The sequence below is a fragment of the Onychostoma macrolepis genome, chromosome 07, assembly GCF_012432095.1.
Source record: "Onychostoma macrolepis isolate SWU-2019 chromosome 07, ASM1243209v1, whole genome shotgun sequence".
NCBI lineage: Eukaryota > Metazoa > Chordata > Actinopteri > Cypriniformes > Cyprinidae > Onychostoma > Onychostoma macrolepis.
In genome coordinates, this window is record NC_081161.1 from 38157609 (window position 1) to 38179622 (window position 22014).

At 36.0% G+C, this 22014-nt stretch overlaps 2 protein-coding genes across 3 annotated transcripts in view; one reads left to right on the forward strand and one right to left on the reverse strand.

Annotated features, from left to right (window-relative positions):
- eml3 (EMAP like 3) overlaps positions 1 to 17448 on the reverse strand; it is a 34815-nt gene extending 17367 nt beyond the window's left edge. The window contains exons 1-5 of one of the 2 annotated variants that reach the window (XM_058781517.1): positions 16993 to 17448; positions 5945 to 6121; positions 5663 to 5774; positions 3625 to 4086; positions 87 to 200 (exon numbers count right to left, since the gene is read on the reverse strand). In XM_058781517.1, the coding sequence (XP_058637500.1) occupies positions 87 to 200; positions 3625 to 4086; positions 5663 to 5774; positions 5945 to 6121; positions 16993 to 17017 (890 nt within the window). In that variant the 5' untranslated portion in view covers positions 17018 to 17448. The remainder of the gene's footprint in view (positions 1 to 86; positions 201 to 3624; positions 4087 to 5662; positions 5775 to 5944; positions 6122 to 16992) is intronic. The other variant, XM_058781518.1, reaches the window with a different exon arrangement.
- A 17-nt stretch (positions 17449 to 17465) lies between these two features.
- Positions 17466 to 21235, forward strand: ecsit (ECSIT signaling integrator). Its single transcript, XM_058781519.1, has 8 exons — positions 17466 to 17620; positions 18215 to 18405; positions 18490 to 18904; positions 18994 to 19217; positions 19614 to 19671; positions 20049 to 20197; positions 20565 to 20685; positions 20768 to 21235. The coding sequence occupies exons 2-8, from the start codon at positions 18268 to 18270 to the stop codon at positions 21013 to 21015; spliced, it is 1353 nt and encodes a 450-aa protein (XP_058637502.1). The 5' UTR covers positions 17466 to 17620; positions 18215 to 18267; the 3' UTR covers positions 21016 to 21235.
- The last annotated feature ends 779 nt before the right edge of the window (positions 21236 to 22014 follow it).

Consider the following 22014-nt stretch of genomic DNA (forward strand, 5'->3'; position numbering starts at 1 on the left):
GTGCGGATAGAGCTTAAAATATTTATTTACTCTGAAACTTTCCGTTATGTGAAAGCGCATGCTTGAACAAAAAAAAAGTCTCTCACCTCTCCAGACTTGGAGATCGTGTGAGTAAGTTTGTAGAGGAGGCCGCTTTCTTAGAAAGCCGCTGTTTGGTCTTTTCTTGGGAGTCTTTGCTTTTCTCACTGTTCCTCCTCACCCTGATCTCAAGAAGAGACATTAGTCAGTCACTGCATGTGGCATTCAAATCAGAAGCACAGAGCTCTTGCAAGCAGTCATCAATGCAGATATGAGCATGCTAACATGCAGTAACAGAACTGACAGAACGTGCTTAGCATGTTTCCATTTAAGTGTCCCATCAAGTTCGGACACGTGCAGCATGCAAATGCACCCACATTAACAAATCCACAACCCACAATCACCCACAATCATGCAGACAAAACCATGCAAGTAAATCAGATATCAGTCAGTTAATGCAATTGAGTTACAATGAATTTGAACTCATGTGTGTGGGAGTATGAGTCTGTGCTCACTGAAGGATTGTTTCCTTTAGCACACCCTATTTCCTGTTCTTCTGAATACCCTAAGAGGCATCCAATAAAAGCTACATGAAACAGGAAATATCTGTGGTCATGTGATCAATGATGATACTTGTGGTGACAGACAGAGAAGTGAAACTCAGCTGATAAAGGGGGCCGTCCACTCTTAAATAAAGCTGAATCCTGTCACACTTTATATGGCACATTTTACACGGCAGCTGAAATGAACGTTACACCAATACACTACCCATGCTGCTCACACAATATTTGACTTAAATTAGACAATATGTGACCCTGGACCACAAAACCAGTCATAAAAGTGTAAATTTTTTCGAAATTGAGAGTTCTACATCATCTGAAAGCTGAATGAATATGGTTTGTTATGATAGGACAATATTTGGCCGAGATACAACTATTTGAAAATCTGGAATCTGAGGGTGCAAAAAAATCTAAATATTGAGAAAATCACCTTTAAAATTGTCTAAATTAAGTTCTTAGCTATGCATATTACTGATCAAAAATTAAGTTTTGATATATTTACGGTAGGAAATTCACTAAATATCTTCATGGAACATGATCTTTACTTAATATGATAATGATTTTTGGCATAAAATAAAAATGGGTAATTTTGACCCATACAATGTATTTTTGGCTATTGCTAAAAATATACCCCAGCGACTTAAGACTGGTTTTGTGGTCCAGTGTCACATATTTGAAAAAAGTCTTGCACGAATTGATAATGCACAAATTTTTGATTAAATAATGGTTAATTTAATTATTTTTGTCGAACTGAATTTTTGTCTTATGTAGTTTACAGTACAAAAGAAAGATTTTTCATATTTTTGAAAGAGGTCAATAATCCTCACCAAGGCTGCATTTATTTGACCAAAAACAGTAAAAACTGTGAAATATTATTACAATTTAAAGCAACTGTTTTCTATTAGAAAATAGTTTGAAATGCAATTTATTTCTGTGATGGCGAAGCTGAATTTTCAACATACGTATGTGCTGCTTAACATTTTTGTGTTATTAAGAATTTCTAAGATGAATAGAAAGTTCATAATAATCTTCTGTAACATTATAAATGTCTTTACTATCACGTTTGCTCAATAAAAGCTAAATTCTTGCTGATTGAATAACACATTTAAAAAAAATCATATTTACATATCAGATATAAAACAAAAATCTTATATCAATATTGTTAAAACAATAAAGCCAAATTCAAGATTCATTTAGGGCACCTCACGGCAGAAAATGAGTCTGAACAAGACAGTGTTTTTCCTAACTTTGTTTTGAATGTAACATATGGTCAATGTCCACTTAATCAGTGCACAGAACTTGTCATGCATTAAACATTCAAATTGTGCTAGCATGGTTCATGGTACGCTGTTAGTTTCAGAGTTTGCATGGAATGTTATTAAAACTGCACATTTGTTTTCATTCAGTGCTAATCCAACAGAAGAGTGACAAGTTACAGACCACCATCTGAAATAGTCTTGGACGTTAAGAAGCTTAGGGGACACTATAGATCATTTTTAACTCTATGTAAACATAATCTTGCATTATCTTGTTCAGTGTCTTTATCATGAATTAGTCATTAATTATAAGTAGGAATTTCACACTGTACATCTGTAAACCACATTCTTAATTTCATTTTTACACACATTCATTGTTCACGCTTTGACTGCTTCCCTCATACGCTGAAACTAAACAAGGCATGAATGTTTAACCATGCAAGCATTGTTTAGTTTTGCCTGGTGCTCTGTTGCAAAACAATCTTCCGTAGCATTCTAGCACCACATAACTTTGTAAACCTGAAAACACTTTTGCTTGACGTCCATGCAAGGATACCAGGAAGGGATGAGGCATAATTATCTGTAAAGCACTGTTTACATGGAACAAGACTTAACATTACATTTGTGGGAACCAAGAAGACATTTACAAGAAAGACCACCCAAAGCATGCATGCAAATAGTCAATGAATCAAGAGATTTCCTTTGTTTGGGAGATTAAGTGAGATTATTTGATGGGTTAGTATGATTTCAATGCCTCAATCATGAGCTTTTGTGTTTCTGCAAAACCATGTTACAGACAAGATTCCCAGGAGCTGTTTTGACATATGTACTCAGCCATTTCGACATTCCTGTCACAATGACAGCTTTTTGGCTTCAGCAGTGATCTCATATGTTCCGTATTCACCTGAAGGAGAGTGAACGGGTCTCGATGACAATATTATTGCTACATTTATTGCGGAATGCTGCACTATTTTCGCAACTGTGGTAACGGACATGCATACCTATCTAAATCAACACTGCAACTGAACAAACACTTGGTGTCAGCTGTCTTCCCTTTTTCCTACTCAAACTCAAAACTCAAAGCTACAATCTCCAGAACTCTGACATCTGCCCCAATAAATCACACTATAAGTCAAAGCATTAACTAGATCCAAAAACAAATGTAAAACTCTGTTGGTACAGAGCTCTAAAAGAGCTGAATGAATGCCAGAAGCACATCAACTCAGTCATAGTGCCCTTAGGGATACACATGTCTGTCTCTAGTATTACTTAAGGACCGATACATTGCTGTAGCTCAAACAGTAGGCCTAGATCATGGCGCTAGAAAGGCAAAGGTCATGGGATTGCAAGAAAATGCATGAATTGATCAAATGTATGCCTGCCAAGTGCATAAATCTAAAAGGTCAGTTAAAAAGTTATGCTTTTTAAAGATATTTTTTTTAAATGTTACTAAAGTTTAAATAAACAAGAATTCTCATAACATTAATCTGTGATTCTACTTTAATGTGTTTATCCACTGGGTCTCATACTGTCGCATACTAAAACTGATGCTACAACCTCAAGTAAAATCAGGGCTGACCTAAATTACATACTCCCACTGATTCCTTGACTATCCACTCATGCTTCTGTGTAAATATAGCTCAATCTGGGAGCCAAAACTAGCTCAACAAGGCTGTAACTTTGGTTTGTGCAGCAACATAAGCATTAATTTTAGGATTAACACCAAAACTAGAAGCAGTGAATTCAAGCAGCCAGCCAACGCTTGATTCCACATTTAGGGGTCAACGCACAGCATTTTCTCTCCCTCCCGAATGGGGGAGAGTGGGCCTCCGTGTGGGCTGGATGTCGGCTCTTTTGGGGGTGCGGGCGAGGAGGATGTTGGGGTTTGAGGGCATGAACCCTGGCTGTCCTCGCTGCCTTTGCTCTGTTGTTTCTGAAGGGTTCTGATAGTGGTGGGCTGGATGGCGTCTTCAACTATGGAGCTCCAGGTTTGGTCCTTCCCCCTCTCGACTTCATCAGCATCTTCAGCCTCTCTGCGAAGCTCGATCGGGGTTTCATCAGCGAACGGGATGCTTTCTGTTAATGCATCCTCCAGGGAGAGACTCTGGGCGGCCCGTGTCAGGGACAGCGGGACAGTCTCGTGATCTGGGATCCAAGGTTCAGTCTGAGTGCACATGTCGCTAGTGCTCGGTTTGTGGCTGCAATCGGTTTTAGCCCCGCCCTCCCCGTTTTCAGCTGTGTTTGAGACATGGCTATAGATACACAAATAAAACACAATGTTTGAGATGAAGAATGTCTCAAAATGCTGCTTGTGTGAATGAACAACCCAAAAATGAAAATTCTGTCATCATTTACTTATTCCAAACATCTATGACTTTCTTTCCATGGAACACAAACACAGATATTGCATACCATCCAAAATGCTTTTTTAGGGCAGTAAAACTTAAAAAAAAAAAAAAAAAAAAAAAAAAAGCATCAGGAAAGTAGTCCATGCAACTTGGACACTGCATGCCAAGTTTGCCTAAAGCCATATGATGGCATTGTATGAGAAACAGAAGAAAAGTCCTGAAAAAAAGTCTTAATTCTCATTCAGAGAACCAATGTACCAATCAGAAAGAAATGCAGAAACCAAAGACATTTAAAGCATTATTTCTGAATCCAATGCAAGCATAAACAACTTACATTTTAGTCTGTATTTCACATAAAGCTATCACATGATTTCAAAAGATCTCTAAAAAGTCAAATGGACTATTTTTATGATATGTTCACAGCAGTGGCTTTTAAACTTTTTGACTTGTTGACCCAGTTGTCCGATACAATATTCGAAGACCTGCCCATACACTGCATTCTAAGATATTTTCAGCATTTCTGTTGTAATTATGACAAAGCTGCTTGGTTTAAACTTTATTAACAGAAACTGGGAATACTAATTTATTACATTAACCATGATTCATGTTATGATTCTAGAAGTTTCAAGAACTGTATGTTCTTCAGTAAAAACAAAAGGCAATCTATGGCCCCTCTAGGCCCCAGGCCCTGGCTAAGAACCACTGGTTTATAGTGCTTTGTTTTTGATGTTTTGAGCTCTTCTAGACGTTCTGGCACTTCTAGATGTTCATAATGTTCTTTTGAATATATTCATTGTGTTCAGCAGAAGAGTCATATAGTTTGGAATGACATGAGGATGAGTAAATGACGACAGAACTTTCATTTACTAATGAACTAACTCCTTTCATTACATTTGTCACTTGCCAATGCTACTGGAACCTGGAGTGCTTTGCTCAATGGCACAGTGGTGATAATTCAAGGTTCAGTCATTTCAGGGTTTAAACCTACAATCTTACCAGCCCAACTCTTTAAACCAGAATACAACAATAACTCAGACCTGCAGTAAACCTAAAAGAAGAACTGTAATTTACATTTTCCAACATACAAATGAGAAAATCTCATTAAAGTAATATTAAAATGATAATAAACACAAATAACTCAGTTTTCACTGTTTTCTCCTTTTCCCTGGATGCTGTTCAGAATGTCCCAAACATGCAGTTTGCCAAGGAATGTTGCTCTGCTTCTTTGTATTAAACGTGTGGGCGGCCAGACTGATTTTCATACAGCTTTTCTTCTCAGAATCAAGCACATCATCAAAATGTAACTGAATTTCATTTGTGCATGACAGATATTTTGATAAATAACTGTAAGCTGAATTTGTTTTTTTCTGTTAACCAACCTCGTACTATAACTCCACACAATGTACTGAGACAAGAAATTGCTGTGTTACCTTTTAAAATAATTATTAAAGCAAATAACTTTCCAGAATCCTCTGTATACCTGTTGGATGTGTGGTGAAACCCATCAAGAGAGCTTGAAGACAGTCTGCAAGGTTTAGAGAATCCATCCACATAACAGGACTGATTTAACACTCGGGCTGCAGCAGGGTTCACTGTACACACATACATTTACATAAGCGAAGTTTCTTTATGGCAATAAATTTAATTTAGGAAAAACCATGCAATACAATCTGTTGCAATACATTTAAAATACCAATAAACCTGTGGCAATATCTTTATAGCAGCACACTGAAATAAACTGCTCCTTTAACAAACCTCTTACCAGCAATCAGCTGCTGTTTAAGCAGGGGTATCTGTTGGTCATGGAGGCGGAGTTTCCGTAGGGCGTCGGCCAATGAGGACTTCAGTAGCGTTATTTCATCTTCCTGTGCTTGGAGGCGCACCTCCATTAAAGATAGCCTGTCAGGAAACTCTGTGCTGCTTTCTGCAGACACATCGTCTAGAAATGAACAATGTAAATATAAAGATCACAAAAAAAACATGTCTTGGACAAATTCTGCACTAAAATAAAAAGATGATGTACTTTGTAAAATCAAAAACCAAGGCAGAACATATAATAGTATTTCATATAATAACTTAATATTTCACAGTTTAAATAATATATCATTATTTATTTGTGTTACAGTAACGAGACACAGAAAATGTTAACAGTCCTAAAAGAAGGATTCACTTTCTCTATGCAGAATGTTATGTTGATAAGTGTATACGTTTTGGTTACTTATTAACCCTTTATAACCTAAAAAAGAAGCTTCACTTAAAAAAAATAAAAATTGATGCAGCTTTGTGATGCCGTAAATCTTGGAATGTAATAGAAACTGCATGAGTGTCATTAAGTGCAACTGTTACAGACTGAATGTTCTGCCCTCTAGGCTTCAACTAGGCATCTAGGGCTAGTTTGTTGTATTTACAAAGGGATAAAGGTCTATTTTCTTAGTTACAATAGGCCACACAAAAACAAACACACATGGGCACATCCATATGCAACATTAAATATTCTTCAACTAACTACACCATCATGCATCATAAAAGAAGTAATGTTTAAAACGCAAATCAATTTTTACTCAATGGCTTTAGTTTTGAGTCCACTTGTAACAGCTGTGAGGGCATCTGCTGACAAAATGATCTTTTAGCATATATATCTGTCAGGTTGATCAGTAGGTTATTTTAACCTAGTTTCCAAATCCAAAGTTTTCCTCATTAATTCCTTACACTCTCAGAAATAAAGGTACAAATGTTGTCACTGGGGCGGAACCTTTTCAAAAGGTACACTTTTGTACCTATTAGGTTCAAATATGTACACTTTAAGTATTAATATACCTTTAAGGTACCAAAATGGACCCTTTAGGTACAAACATGTACCTTTTGAAAAGGTACCGCCCCAGTGACAGCTTTTGTACCTTTATTTCTGAGAGTGTATTAATGAACAGTGTCTGCTTTCAAATAATAAACATTGGGTAAAATAATTTATTTTTTGTAATATCAGCATTGGCCACTAAAAAACATATTGGGGACCACTACCTAAATGCATGTCAGAAAATCTGCCAATGAGATAAAATAGCAATAAAATAAGCTTTATTATAAGTTTAAGCTGTGAAAGCATAAATAAATGGCAGACTTCTCAATCACACACTGGCTTCACCCCAACACACCCATTTCATTTTGCTTTGATCACCTGGAATTATTGACTAATCTATTTCTGCCACAAGAATTTTTCTCAAGCCTGAAGCGTTTCCTCTTGAAATGATAACCCTTTACTACCGAAATTACACAGAACTGAGCTACAGTAGAAACCACAATTGGCCTTGGACTACTGTCCAGACAACACCAATGCTTTGTTCAAAGGTGTCATGATGTGCCTTAAAAGAATGTTGCAGGTTCAATGCAGTTTAAACCCATTGACAGCATCAAAGGCATTTTGTTGAGTACCACAGAAAATAATTTTAGCTTTCCTCTCAGTCCGTATTTAAAAAAGCAAAAATTATAATTACAGTAATGCACTTGAAGGAGGTTTAAAAGGTAGAAATTAAAAGCGTATGCATTATTAATACGCATAAAAAGACACTTATTTGAGTAAAATTGTTTAAATTTGTCTAAATAAACTGAGAAATTAAGTCACAGGAATTGATCGTGCAATTTATAATTATAAAATCCTGTGATTGAATTTCTCAGTATTTTTATGGATAGTTACATGAAGTTACATTCTGTTATTGTGCTGTGCAATAGTAACTAGTAATGACATTTTATCACACTAGTCTTATATGAACATATTTTAAAGTTTATTCTGGTGCATTGCCTTTCGTCATAGGTGCACTGTACTGTAATTATGACTTTTAACATAAAAATGTAACATTTCAATTTTACAAACAAGGACAAATGCAAATGATTTTCTGAGGTTCCAAATCAATCACATTCCTTTGATCATTAAACAAAATTACAGTCTGACATAACTAAATTTCAGTCAGATATGAATTTAGCACTTACAAAGCAAGGTGAGGCATGACCTATTTTATTTAGGCAAGCTGTTGCAAATGATTGCCTCAAGTTCTTTGAAATACAACAGGAAGTGCGCATAACCAAAGGTCCAGACTTCCTGAACCACAAATTGAGGTATTTGCTCTTTCAGAGAGGGACAAAAATGAAGCCTAAACCTTAGCTTTCTCTTTTTCTCATAAACAGGGCTATTCAACGCCTCTGGATGAGAACCGTGACTCCTCTGCTTTCTTCCCACAATGGGTTCATTGAAGATGTGGGACGCTCTCTTCCAGTTAACATGTTTTTCAGTTTCACGAGACCAACCAGAGGCCAAAACCACAAATACACCAAACAGATATTAAACAGGGCCAAAGCGCTGCGAGTGCACAGCAGCCACAAATATGGACTAATAGTGAATCTACTAAAATAATCTGAGATTCATGATGCACTATGAATGCTACAAATCATCGAACAGACCTGTTTTTATTAAATAACTTTCATTTATGACTGCAGATGGCGATGAGTCACATCTGCGGACAAAAAGTACAAAAAATAAATAAATAAAATAAATATATATATATTATTTACCTGAAAGGGATAGTTCACCACAAAATTACAATTCTGTTATTACTCACTCACTCTCACATGGTTTCAAACCTGTTTAACTTTATATTGGGTAGGACAAGTCCTTTAAACAGTACTTTTCTAGAAGATTTTACACTACAAAGGGGTTAACAACTACAGGGCTGTAAAGACCATTTAGCCTGACGTTTCAACAAATTTCACACATATCAACACAGACAAATGAACTAGGATGTGGCAACAGATCTACTGTATATTTACATCCACGTCAACCTCTGGCTGAACTCCATGTGGCCCAACAGTCTTTTAACAGATGGAAGACAGGCAGATACATGCACGAAAAAGAATCAAACGACTTTTAAGATCTTAAAGATATGAGCAAACCACGGTCAGGTTAAAACAACAGGGATAATAGTAAAGATCTGCCAAGATAATCATATCATTCCATGCTAATATCAAATCTATTTTTAAACACAGAGTTTAATAACAATAATAAATTATTGAATGTTTTATAGGTGAGCTATATAACTACAATTTTATTTATCTGACAAGAATAAATAAACACAATAAAGCCAGAGGCTTAACTAGTACAAACTTGATTATAATGAAATTCTGTTGGTCAACATGCAGTGAAACGTTTTTACAACTCTCCATACATACATAGAATAAAATTAACCTCATTAGAAATGAACATGAATTAGAAATAGAATTATAAAAACTAACAGAAAATATTACATGTATGATATTATAAAGAGTGTTATATTGTAAATGTTATATAGGAAATCTAACACAATGTACAAAACATAATAAAAAAAGGATAGGATTTACAGTACAATACTAGTACAATTAATCTACACAAAATGGAACTGGTGAAACAAATTTTAAATGCTACTTGTGTGCCTACTGCTGTGGGTAACTTACATCAAGCCTGAATGATGTATACTTTTTGTTTTCAAACAATGGGCGATTAGTTCACTACAGTATTTTGTTGCTTCAAAAAATAAAAAAGTAAAGAAAGTGTTAACAGTGTTTTCTGCAACTTGCAGTTCTCGCTACAGTAATATGGGAACAGAAATAATTAGCATCACTTACATGTGCGGTCTGGCCTAAGATTCCAACATTAAGACCACCTATGTTCTCGCTATTGTAGATTCAATGCAGTCACCAAACAAAAGGTCTGAGTTGCCAAGTACTTTGTTTGTCAGTACAGCGAATTGCAGTGTAACACAATATGACCCGACTGGTTTGGACAGTAATCAAAAGAAAGGAACAAAGAAGTGCTCTATTTTTGCATGGTAAGTTCTTCAGTCTAGCTGTGTGTGGAAATTATACAGATCCAATTCAGATGCCCACCATTTACAGATCCAAAGTTATAACTCACCATATTCTCTAAACACCTGTTTGAATGAGAATTACCAAATGGTTAATAATGAGAGACAGATGTCTCAAGAATTCAATCTTTCCACATTAACTAAATCCAGTCATCCTTTTGATCTGTGAAGTTCCCACGCATTTGGATTGGTGTAAATCTTCATAACTACTTCTACACTCTTGAAAATAAAGGTTCTTTATCTGCATCAAGGGTTCCACTAAGAACCTTTAATCCATGGAACCTTTTCAATTCACAAAATGTTCTTTAAATTATTAAAACATTCTTCACATAATGAAAAAAAAGGTTCTTTTAAGAACTGTTCACTGAATGGTTCTTTGGGCTTTTTAAAATCTATTTTTAGAGTGTAGATGAACAGTAGGTGACAGAACAGAACGTGATGATAATGTGATGTTTCTAAGGTGTTCAGAGCGGTTGTTAGGTGTTAATACGGTTATCATGGCATTCTGGGTGGATACTTACTGGCCCAAGTCAGAAGATCCCATCCTAAATGTCTGTATTTACACCGTATTTTTTAGTATTGCTGACTTTACACCGCAAGGGTGGCACAGAGACACTTCTGAAGTGGTATTTAGTGTCTTTACACAAACTGTTTAATGCTGCTTAGAGGTGGCATCTATGCAATTATCCATATATGCACAACTCACAACAAGCTGTCCGATTTGATGTTTCATATATCTCCGTAGCATATACGGTGCAAGTTCAGCCCAAGTTTAATACTTGGGGCTTGGTCAAATCACTAACTCTAAGTATGAGCAATAGTAATAGTCATGCGTGCCTTAGCATGCAACCCTAATAAATCTAGTTTGCAAAGCAAAAAAGCTCAGATGTGACATAACTGTCTGCATTTCAACAGCAAAAACAGTTTTAACTTGGTGGCGTTTATGTAAAATGCTGCACGACTACCCAACAGTAGTCCTCCAAGTACTAAATGCCTTGCTGCCATTATGGTCAAGAAGCACTCATAAAAGAAATTATAAGGGTTTGTTTTTTTTGATTGCACCTATTAAAATCAAGCCAGCATGTACACAGAAATGCCGAAAAAAATGCCAGTGGGCTGGTAATGCTGGCACTAACAAGGCCACGATTATGTGGCACAGTCTGTCTGCCATTTGAGAAAAGAGTGGGCGAGAACAGCAGAGATAGTAACAGACAGTAAAAAAGACTTTAATTGGCCTCCATGAATTTGGAGTACTGTCGTTTTAGAAACCAGAAGCATGAGGACAATGATTGTCCTCGTGCCTCTGGCTTCTAAAACTGCAGCAGTCTAAAATTTAAAAGTGTCCAGCAGAGTCTCAACATGTTGGCCAAAAGATCGGTCAGTTTCATTAACACCAAGCCAGTTTCTTTTTAAGAGATTCATAAAGGTCTGTCGGTTGTGCTCTGAGCCACATCTATCAGGCAACGATCTGAGCAGGCCAAACTGCACTCCTGTGCACATGAGGAATCAATTAGTGGTTTGTGTTCATCTGGGTTTTTTTCTTCCCAAGGTTCTTTTTTTCTTTTTCATTTAGTAGTTTTTGCTTTCTCTCTGCATATGAAAGATTGCAAATAAGTCTTGTAGGTGAGGAAGAATGTTTGAGAGATCTCTCACACACATTTGCCAGTTTTTCTAAACTAAAATGAGTAAAATAAAACTACTGAAATAAAGCTGAAATTAAACGAAAATTTTAACATTAGATGAAAAACTTCAAACGATTCATTAGAAAACGTGAAATGTTGCTTTGGCAATTAACTAAAACAAGTAAGCAAACAAATAATAACCCTGACACTTGCACAAGACAAACCCTTAATATTTATTTAATAAATGTGAGAGATATCAGTCTCTACATCATGTATCACAGCTGGAAATCTTCAGATAGGTGGAGCTTGAGACCAGTGAAATGAGTCCAGTGAGACTTGCAGGACCAGAGAAGCATACAGTCTGTAAAACTTTATAAACAAAGAGGACTTATTTTGCCGGAAACATTGGGAACATTGAGCACATTTAGAGTCACGTTGATATGAAAGAGAGAGAGAGAGAGAGAGAGAGAGAAAGTGACAGAGGAAAAGAACTGCAGAAGATGCAGGCACAACATCAGATTTGTAAACTCAAAAAAAGACAGAGAGGAACCGATCTAGATTTGGCCTGCATGGTTTCTTTGAACGTCAGAGCCAACCCATGTCCCAAATTACATTCCCTTACTCCCCTTTCGTTTCCCCAAGTGTTCTGCTCTCACATTCTCGTTAATGCAACCCATATGCAAAAATGTGTTTATCAAGCTATCAAGCCGTTCTAAACAACAAAAAAGTCTTGTTTGCACAAAGGAAACATCATATAAACATTTCATATCTTATTTCACAACCATTCAGTAAATATAGACATTACAACATGAAATCATGGTAATGCAAAAAATGTCAAAATTCCCGAATTAAACTGCTTTAAGCCAGTGCATTTGCAACCTAATTAAAGATAATCTTACCTAAGACCCTTGAACAGAGAGAATGTTCAGAATAGAGTTCTAGTATATTGCTCACAGCATAACTTAAAATAGTATGAGAAACATTATGCATTATGCAATGCTACACTGCAACTTAATTTTGTTTGTCACATTGTCACATAACCTCATTGTGTAGATTTTTAATGTGCGATTAATGTGTAATTTTGCATACAGTTGGCAGTCATACCCAACAATAAGCCAAGAAAGATTCTGGTTTATTGTGACACAAAGGAAGGCCAGTTCAAGTGCATTGCATTGTGGGATACTGAACTGTTTTCCTGTCTAAATCATAAAAACAAATAATTCACACTTTAAAAAACAATGCAGGACAAAGTCAAACAGACTGGAGTAATTATGATCCCCAAGCAAAAGTGCATTCAGAATCTGCAAGCCCAAATAAAATAAAGATGTTCAAATAAATAAAACACTAAAAATAAACGAATCACCGATGAGCGACTGCATCTCAACCGTGGTTTACAAAACCATATGCTCTGTGCAAAACAGTTAAGTCTGTGAAGCATTTGGTATCCACTGGCAATCACTGATTATGCAAACAGTTTCAACTAACCTTGAGATAAATCTGGCCCTGCACAAATTCTAATATTAATCAAAACCTAATATTAGAATGTTTGTTTTCATTTTGAGCCATGATATAATAAATGAAAGTATCATAAGCCCTGTGTGGTACTTCTCCACTTATGTTCGCCCACCTCTCACTGCTCTCTTTCCTGTCAGCGTTGCGTCGCACCGCTCATGGCTACGGCGGAACTTCCTGTACGGCACTGTCCGCCCCTGCATCTTCATTCTTACTCACAAACACAAATTCTCACCTCCCACAATGAGACAAAAAGCAAGAGAAAGCTTGATACAAGCTCCTTCAAAGTTTATTTGTAGAAGAAAGAAATATTAACTAGCTGGGAGGCTTTCTTGTGTTTCTCCAAACAAATTCGTCAGTTATGTTTATTTGACTACACAATAAACAGAGACAAATTAGACAGAGTCGATCCAAATTTTCCATAAGACATTTTTCGTCCAAACCGATTCTGATCTGTTACTGTTATGACGTCAAATGAGTTTGAACAAAACATTGTTATGCCTCTAAAAACATGGCAGAAACTTAAGCACTAAACATTCATAAAGACAAGAAAGAGTAGTGAGAAATTCATAGCAAGAAAGAATCACTCATGCGTTTGACATCTTCTAAACTGCCAAACTCTGTACACAACCTACAATGATTTTTGAAATTTTAAACGAAACAAAAACTATTGCAGTGTGTTTTACAAGAAAACACCATTACAGTTTTTTTTCCTTCAAAGTTTCACCTTTAATTCAACATGTTACTTGCGATTTCTTTGTAAAATCTACTAGCAATCTCTGAGTAAAAATGGTTTCCACAGCATTTTTTAGTGTATGTAGGAGTTTCAAAATGCTATCAAGGTCAAAGAAATGAAATTGAATTGGAAGCTTACGCAAAACTATTTACATTTATATATCAAAGTTTCAGGAAGCACGACAATATTTAAAGCTGGTTACTGTGTAAATCTAAATTAATTTTTTAATAATCGGATTCCTTGCTTGCATCTCATCTAAAATTTAAAACCTAAAATCTATGCATTTACGAACCAATTCCACAGTAACACACTTTTAAAGCACTTTTTCGACATGAGGAATACTAGGCATGCATGATATTATCAGACTGTTATCGGAATCGGCCGATGACGGCTTTAAATGTAGATATCGGCATCGGCCCGATATGAAAAATTATGCCGATATGTCTTGCCGATAAGAGGAATATGTTAACTCACATGTGCTCAGGGTGTGCTAGTGATTAGATCACGTCAACAGTGTGGCTCATTCTTGAAGCAAAGTTTTGTCTGAATGATGATTAGATTCACTCTTTTTGATCTGCATTTAATCTGTGAAAGCAGTACAGAGTGACGCGTTCGGTAGTAATAGCACCTGCTCCTAATGCCCGTTCGGTAAGGAGTTTTAATCTGTAGGGGGCGCTGTTGGCCTACTTCTAATTAAATTAAAAGTAAAATAGCCTACACAAATAACATTTAGACTGTGTTTCTGATTAAATAAAGCAGTAACTGATGTCATAAAATAATGAGTATGTTTTGATTTAATGGTCAGAAACTATAGCTTACATGAAAACAAAAATCACAAACATAACACCTGTAAATTAAATAATTTTATATATTCTGATTTATTCATTAATGTATAATACATTTTATTTTTTAAACAAATCACAAGCTCTAAAAGATTTTCAGAATTTTTACAACTTTTGCTTTAGACCATCTACAAATGTTAAATCTTAAAATAAAATGTTAGGGTTAACACTGCATCTTTCTGGGGGAAAATGCAGCGATTGATATATAGTTTATTTATAGTTATTTTCAAAGCTTTAATGTACTGTCAAAAATCAGTATTCATTATTTTTTATTTAATTCTAACAAATAAGTTCTTGTTAAAAACTAACCAAAATTAAAAATTTTAAAAATTAAAATATTTTGCTTATAATTTCTGCACAGGAGAGACTTGGTGTTGTTTCCAAACAAAAGGAAATATATCGGTATCGGCCAAAATGAGTTGAAAAATATCGGCATATCGGATATCTGCAAAAATCCAATATCGTGCATCCCTAAGGAAAACTAAACACTTTGACACCATGTCAACTTGCCAATCATTGCAGTTGCACCACCTATCTGATATCTCTGGAAATCATCTCTTCTGACATGATGCAGACTTTGAGGCACTTGAGACAGACAGAGAGCCCATATGCAGACTTTGAGGCACTTGAGACAGACAGAGAGCCCATCACAGAACAACAAGCTGGGAGAGATTAAGCATCTGTGGTAAAAGCATGATGCCAGAGGGCTTCCTGCATGACATTTACCGCTCTCCACTGGCCCAGCATGTTACCAAACAGTAAACAAAACAAAAGCACACGCGGTGTCACCGCTACAGGCACTCATTCAACACTGAAAACCTACACTGCAAGCAATGTCACAAGCTACAACACTCCTATTATAACCAACAAAGCTGTCTAGACACCAAACACACTATAGCAAGCAGTATACACATTTACTTATTCAAAAATATCTATTATTATGCTTAAAATACTAGCAATCCAATGGTTACTTGTACTGTTTTCAACCTGACTAATTAGTTACTTTAAGTATTTAGTCCAGTTTTTCTTAGTAGCGATTGAATATGGATTTAAATTGTAGCAGTTTTAATCTAACGAGTAAAGTGTTTAATTAAAAACTATAAAGTAGCCACCCTGACTAGTCAGTACATATGAAAAGAAAAAGCACAGCTGTAACTAGTGAGGATGAAATACTGCTAGCAAATATCAGGGTATATAACAGGGCACTAGTTACCAATAAATATTTTTCTTTCATTTATTTTTAGTTACTTATTATTTAAGATACTAGTCAGTGTTAACAAATAACTGATAAAATGGCTTGAAACATTCAAAAGTAGGGAAAGCGACAGTATGAGTTAACTACGACGGCCAACAGAGGAAGTGAGATTTGGATTACTTGGATTTTTTTTGACGCAATGAGCTTCAGCTGTTGTTGTGGGTATATCATTGAAGTGTGAATGACATTAAAACTTAAACATGCTAACAAAATGTATAGAACAAGAGATCATTTATTAATTTGATATCTAGTAGTGCACAAATGGCTGCATATCTCCTGAGGTCTAACAAAAACAAACAAAAAAAATCTTCTAAGTGTTACTTTAAAAACATAGGTCAATTAATATGGGTGAGAAGATATTCGCTTTATTTATTTATTTATTTTTTAATGTCAGTGCTCTCTCTTAAGCTTAACAGCTTAACCTGGGCAGGCCTGCTGTCTTGTTTAAGAGGAGTTTTGTGCATATTTCAGCTATCTAGACTTCCCAGCTAACAACCAGATTGGTCTAGAAGACCAGCTAAAACCAGTTTTAGGCTTGTTTAAATGCTGTCTAATCATCAAATAACATCAACTTACCAGTTTTAATACAGCAGCAATAACTGTAGAAACTATATGTTACAAGAAATTAATATATTACTATAATATTTGCGTTGCTAGGGAAGTCTGATAGCGTCAGTAACTGTCTGTTAACGTTACACCCTGAAGTTGCCACACACTTCAAAATACTTAGTTAAATAAGATTAAAACTTTTGACGGTAAACTACACCACACATAGATAATGGACTGGTTTCACTGGCAAAATTACAGATTCATAATCAGAAATGTTGTTGCCAAAAAGTTTTGCTACATCTAGTTAGTTGGTTCTACAATAATAAACTTCATTAGTTTATCGTTTATATTTATGTTACATAGACATAAACATAGTAAGTGACGAGACCAAGCGTATTTATCAACTCACCGAGACTATTCGTAGATCCATCCATGTCTGAGTCAAACACTCCTTACAGATCTCTCAAATATTGTTTTATACTAGTGTATCCCATTGGCAGAAACGCATATCTCCATGCTGTCAACAGCATTGCCGAGAGCTGGCGGGACGCGCGTGGAGGTGCCACTGAGGATTGCAGAAGTTGCTGTAAAATCACGAATCCAGGAAATGAGTCGAGAGTCTCTCTATCGCATGAGGCAAGTGCAAGAACTCACGGGCTGGATTTACTCCAGGAACCGCGTCCATGTAAAGTTGGTTGAGAGCGCGTGAGATTTCTAAATGACCCTTCTAACTGCACGTAGCGAAAATGAAATAAGTCGCGCTACGTCGCTCCTGTATAGGTTCCCCCTCCCAAACCCCGGTTAAAGATAAAGTAAAAACAGAACTTTGACAGCTACAGCTGTAGTTTTCACCCAGTACCTCTCTGCCATCTAGCGCTGGTGTTGTGAATAATACGCCCAGCCCGGAACCAAAGTGAGCGTAACGTTCTTCGTAGCGTTTCTGGGGGGAGGATGAAAGACGGTGCACCAGGAAACCAGCCGGTGCGTGTTTGAAGGAGACTTGACAGCAGAATGAGATCTGAGTGGATTGAGTGATCGTGAGTCTTCACAAAGAATTATTTCACATTTCTCTTAAGCATATGATTCTTTTATTTTATAGCATAATTAAATTTGCTTAAATGCAGTAGTGAATGTCACAATAAAGTGATTATCATTGCATTATATAATTACTAATTACTCTGAAGTTTCTTATTGCATTATATTTTACTAATTACTCTAAGATAGATACATAGACAGATGTAACAATAATGTGATTATTATTGCATATCACTATTCATTACTCCAAGATATTGATAGATGATAGATAGATAGATGTAAAAATAATTAATTCCATTATTCATTACTCCAAGATGCAGACATATAGATAGATAGAAGCATATCACTAATAATTACTCATTACTAGCAGATAGATAGATAATAATGTGATTATTAAGCATTAGAGCACTAATATTTAGTCTAGAATGAATATATAGATAGATCTAACAATAATGTGATTATTGCATTATTTGATTACTGATAGATAGATATTCATTGCATAAATTATGTAGAAACAGTTGCAGAAATTATTACATAAAAATGATTATTGATGATTATACTCTCTGATATTGTTTTTTCCCTTGTTTCCTTTCTAGGCTGATTTCAGCACATTTGTGATCCATCTGCTGTGGTTTGTGATGTCATAATCATGATCGGCCCTCGTCATCTGTTGCGGATCCAGTGTATTGGGTGCGTTGCACGGTTTTTGGGGACACCCGTACAGCGATTGATCCTACCTGCTGGAACACATCTGCAAACCCCTGGATCACAGCACAACTATGGCCAGGTACCTACTTACCTCTGAATAATGCTGCTGTATAGACTGGGTGCCTGTATTAATGCCCTGTGTTTTTCTGTCCAATTTTTTAAGCTTCTGAGGCCATTGCACTGCAGTGCAGTATGCTCCACGAGTCGTCCAAGCCAGACACGGCTCGAAAAGACAGTTGAAGATGAGACGCTTAATAAAGACAAAAGTTTAGTCACACATGATGATTTATTTGAGCGAGCTGCCAGAGACTCCAAGACCAAGGCTGATTTTAACAGGGTCGTGGATGTTTTTAACAAGAAGGACATTCGGCGACGAGGCCATGTGGAGTTTATTTATGCTGCCCTGAAGAAGATGCCACAATTTGGAGTAGAACGAGACATTGCTGTTTACAACAAACTCCTGGACGTGTTTCCAAAAGAGGTGTTCGTGCCACGGAACTTCATTCAGAGGATGTTTAACCACTACCCACGGCAGCAAGAGTGTGGAGTACAGCTGCTGGAGCAGATGGAGAACTATGGTGTGTGTTTGCATTCTTGTAGGAGAGAAAGAAAAACTGATGCATTGCTTTAATGATTTGCCAATTCTTTGTGTTCTTAATTTTTCCAGGTATCATGCCGAATGTAGAGACCAAGGTTTTACTGGCTCAGATATTTGGGGAAAAGAGTCATCCTATGAGGAAGTACCAGCGTATCATGTACTGGTTTCCCAAATTCAAGCACGCAAACCCCTTCCCCGTCCCACATGTGCTCCTCAGTGACCCAGTAGAGCTCGCTCGATTCAGTCTTACCCGGATTGCAGATGACCTGGATGCTAAAATAACAATCTATCAGGTGACTATTGAATCTATAATTTAAAGCGGCATCACACAAGCAGAACCACTAATACACAAAAGTTTGTTGTTAGTAAGATTTTTTTTTTTTTTAAAGGTTTCTGAAAAATGCTCAGGCCCAAGGCTGCATTTATTTGATTAAAATTACTGTAAAACACTCCAATTTTGAAATATTATTACAATATACAAGAACTGTTTTCTATTTTAATATATTTTAAAATGTATTTTTTCCTGTAATGCAAAGCTGATTTTTCATCAGCCATTACTCGTATTTTCAGTGTCACGCAATCCATCAGAAATTATTCTAATTATTCTATATATATATATAAACTTTTAAAAATGTGCATATATAAAGGATTTTCAGTCTGATAAATGTGCTTTATTTTACACATTGCAGTATCCGTCAACAGACATCACAGAGACTGGTGAAGAAGTTATGCGTCCCCATATTTTAGGTATGTAGCTTTTATCATTACTGATAATTGAACTTGAAATTTCAGGAATATTCTGGGTTATATGTATGTCATCTTTATCTCATCTGTACCACAGGAAATAATAAGAACTCACAACTCCGTTTGTAAACACAAAATGATTTGGCGTTCTATAGAAGTACTAACTTGTGCAGTATTTAACCTGAAATATTTAACTATAATTTGATCATTGTATAAAGGAACAGTTGTAATGCTTTCATAAGATTTCTGTATCGTTATAAGTGATTGGACATCACAATTTTTTTGTTCATTCTGAAATGCTTCTTGGCTTAAAAAGGGATTTTGGATACTGTTTGTGAAATGAATTAAGCAAAACTAAACAATATATTTGATGTTATCAGGTATTCAAAGTCCAGACCAGCGCTCCCTTCTGGCCAAACACAATCCCTGCAGGCCTGTGTTTGTCGAAGGCCCGTTTCCACTGTGGCTCAGAAAGACTTGTGTTCATTATTATCTACTCAGGGCAGACCCTATACCGCCTGAGGAAAAGGTACAGTAATTGGGCTAATGATGGCATTTCATGAAAGTCAACATATTAGAATGATTTCTGAAGAATCATGTGACATTGAACACTAGAGTAATGGCTGCTGAAAATTAATCTTTGCCATCATAGGAATAAGTTACATTACAATAAGTAACAGTTATTCACAATGTTACTGTTTTACTATATTTTTGATCTTGGTGAGGATAAGAGACTTCTTTCAAAAAAATTTTTTTTTTTTTTTTTTAAATATTAATTATTCCACTTAGTAGTGTAATACTTCAAAAAATACAACAATACCTAATAAATAAATTAAGACTTCATTCTTAAAGAATTTGCATTCTAGATTATGCATTAACATCTTCTTTTCCTGTAGGTTGAGGAAGAATTTGACCCTGAGATGATTGGTCCAGAGCAGAGTCTCTTCTACCCTCAGCGAGTGGAGCTCGACCTGGAAAGAGACATGGGTGATGATTTCAGTTTCGATGTGGATAATGGTGAGACTTATATTGCTTGGTCAAAATGGTTTGCATATCACCAGAGATACAACGATTGATGTCTGTTCATTTGATCCTGCAGTGGAAGAGGGGCCGGTTTACGCCATGTGTATGGCCGGTCAGGGAGACCAGGCTACTCTGTCTCAGTGGATTTCTGGTCTACAGGAGACCTGTCCCATATTAGGCCAGATCCCTACAGTGTTCCGTCTGGAATCTGGACCCAGAGAACTGCAAACCTCGTCGGATGCTCAGCAAACCCCTGAGCAGGAGGTTGAAATGGAACAAATTATCGAGGAGGAGCCGCTACACTCACAAAGAGTGAAACAGTGAGAGCCATGCCAATGGATATGCATTGTATGAAGACGGACTGTGGTAGTTTTACATCAGTCTAATATGATGAACCTTATATTTAATTTAGTTACCAGATACTGATTTACTGTCTTGTCTATTACACACTATTTTTGAGTTGAGATCTGTCTACAGTATGCAGGTTGCTCTATGATGTGTGAATATGCCATAAACTGATTTGGCAGTGCAATAAAACATACATTTCTCTAATACTTCGATTTTGTGGGCATTTTCTAATATTATAATAATTGTTTTAAGTTTATAAGTAGTTCTAAGCAAAAGTAGATATCTATGCAATCAATGCAACATCTTTGTCATAAAACGGTGTATATAATGCTAAATTGTATGTTAGGCAAATTAACATTTTAAATTACAGACAAGCAAACAAAGTGTGCAAAAGTTTTTTCTAAAACAGATGTGGATTGAAGAGGCAATCAGAATGAAATGTTTTACTTATCCTAGATGTAGACAGTAAAGACTAACCCACTATGTTTGCTAAACTGTATACAACCAACCAAACATTAACACCACACTCTCAGATAATTTGGAAGGTTGACAAGTAACTACAAGGAACTGAGTTCAAATTATGGTAGATATAAATTACATTTCATTCTATAGTATTTTATCAGTCAAATTCTTATGTGAAAAAAAAACCATTATAGCAAGTCAAAATAAGTCAAAGTACAAAATAAAAAAAACATAATATACAGGTGCATCTCAAATTAGAATGTCGTGGAAAAGTTAATTTCAGTAATTCAAATAAAATTGTGAAACTTGTGTATTAAATAAATTCAATGCACACAGACTGAAGTAGTTTAAGTCTTTGGTTCTTTTAATTGTGATGATTTTGGCTCACATTTAACAAAACCCCACCAATTCACTATCTCAACAAATTAGAATATGGTGACATGCCAATCAGCTAATCAACTCAACACACCTGCAAAGGTTTCCTGAGCCTTCAAAATGGTCTCTCAGTTTGGT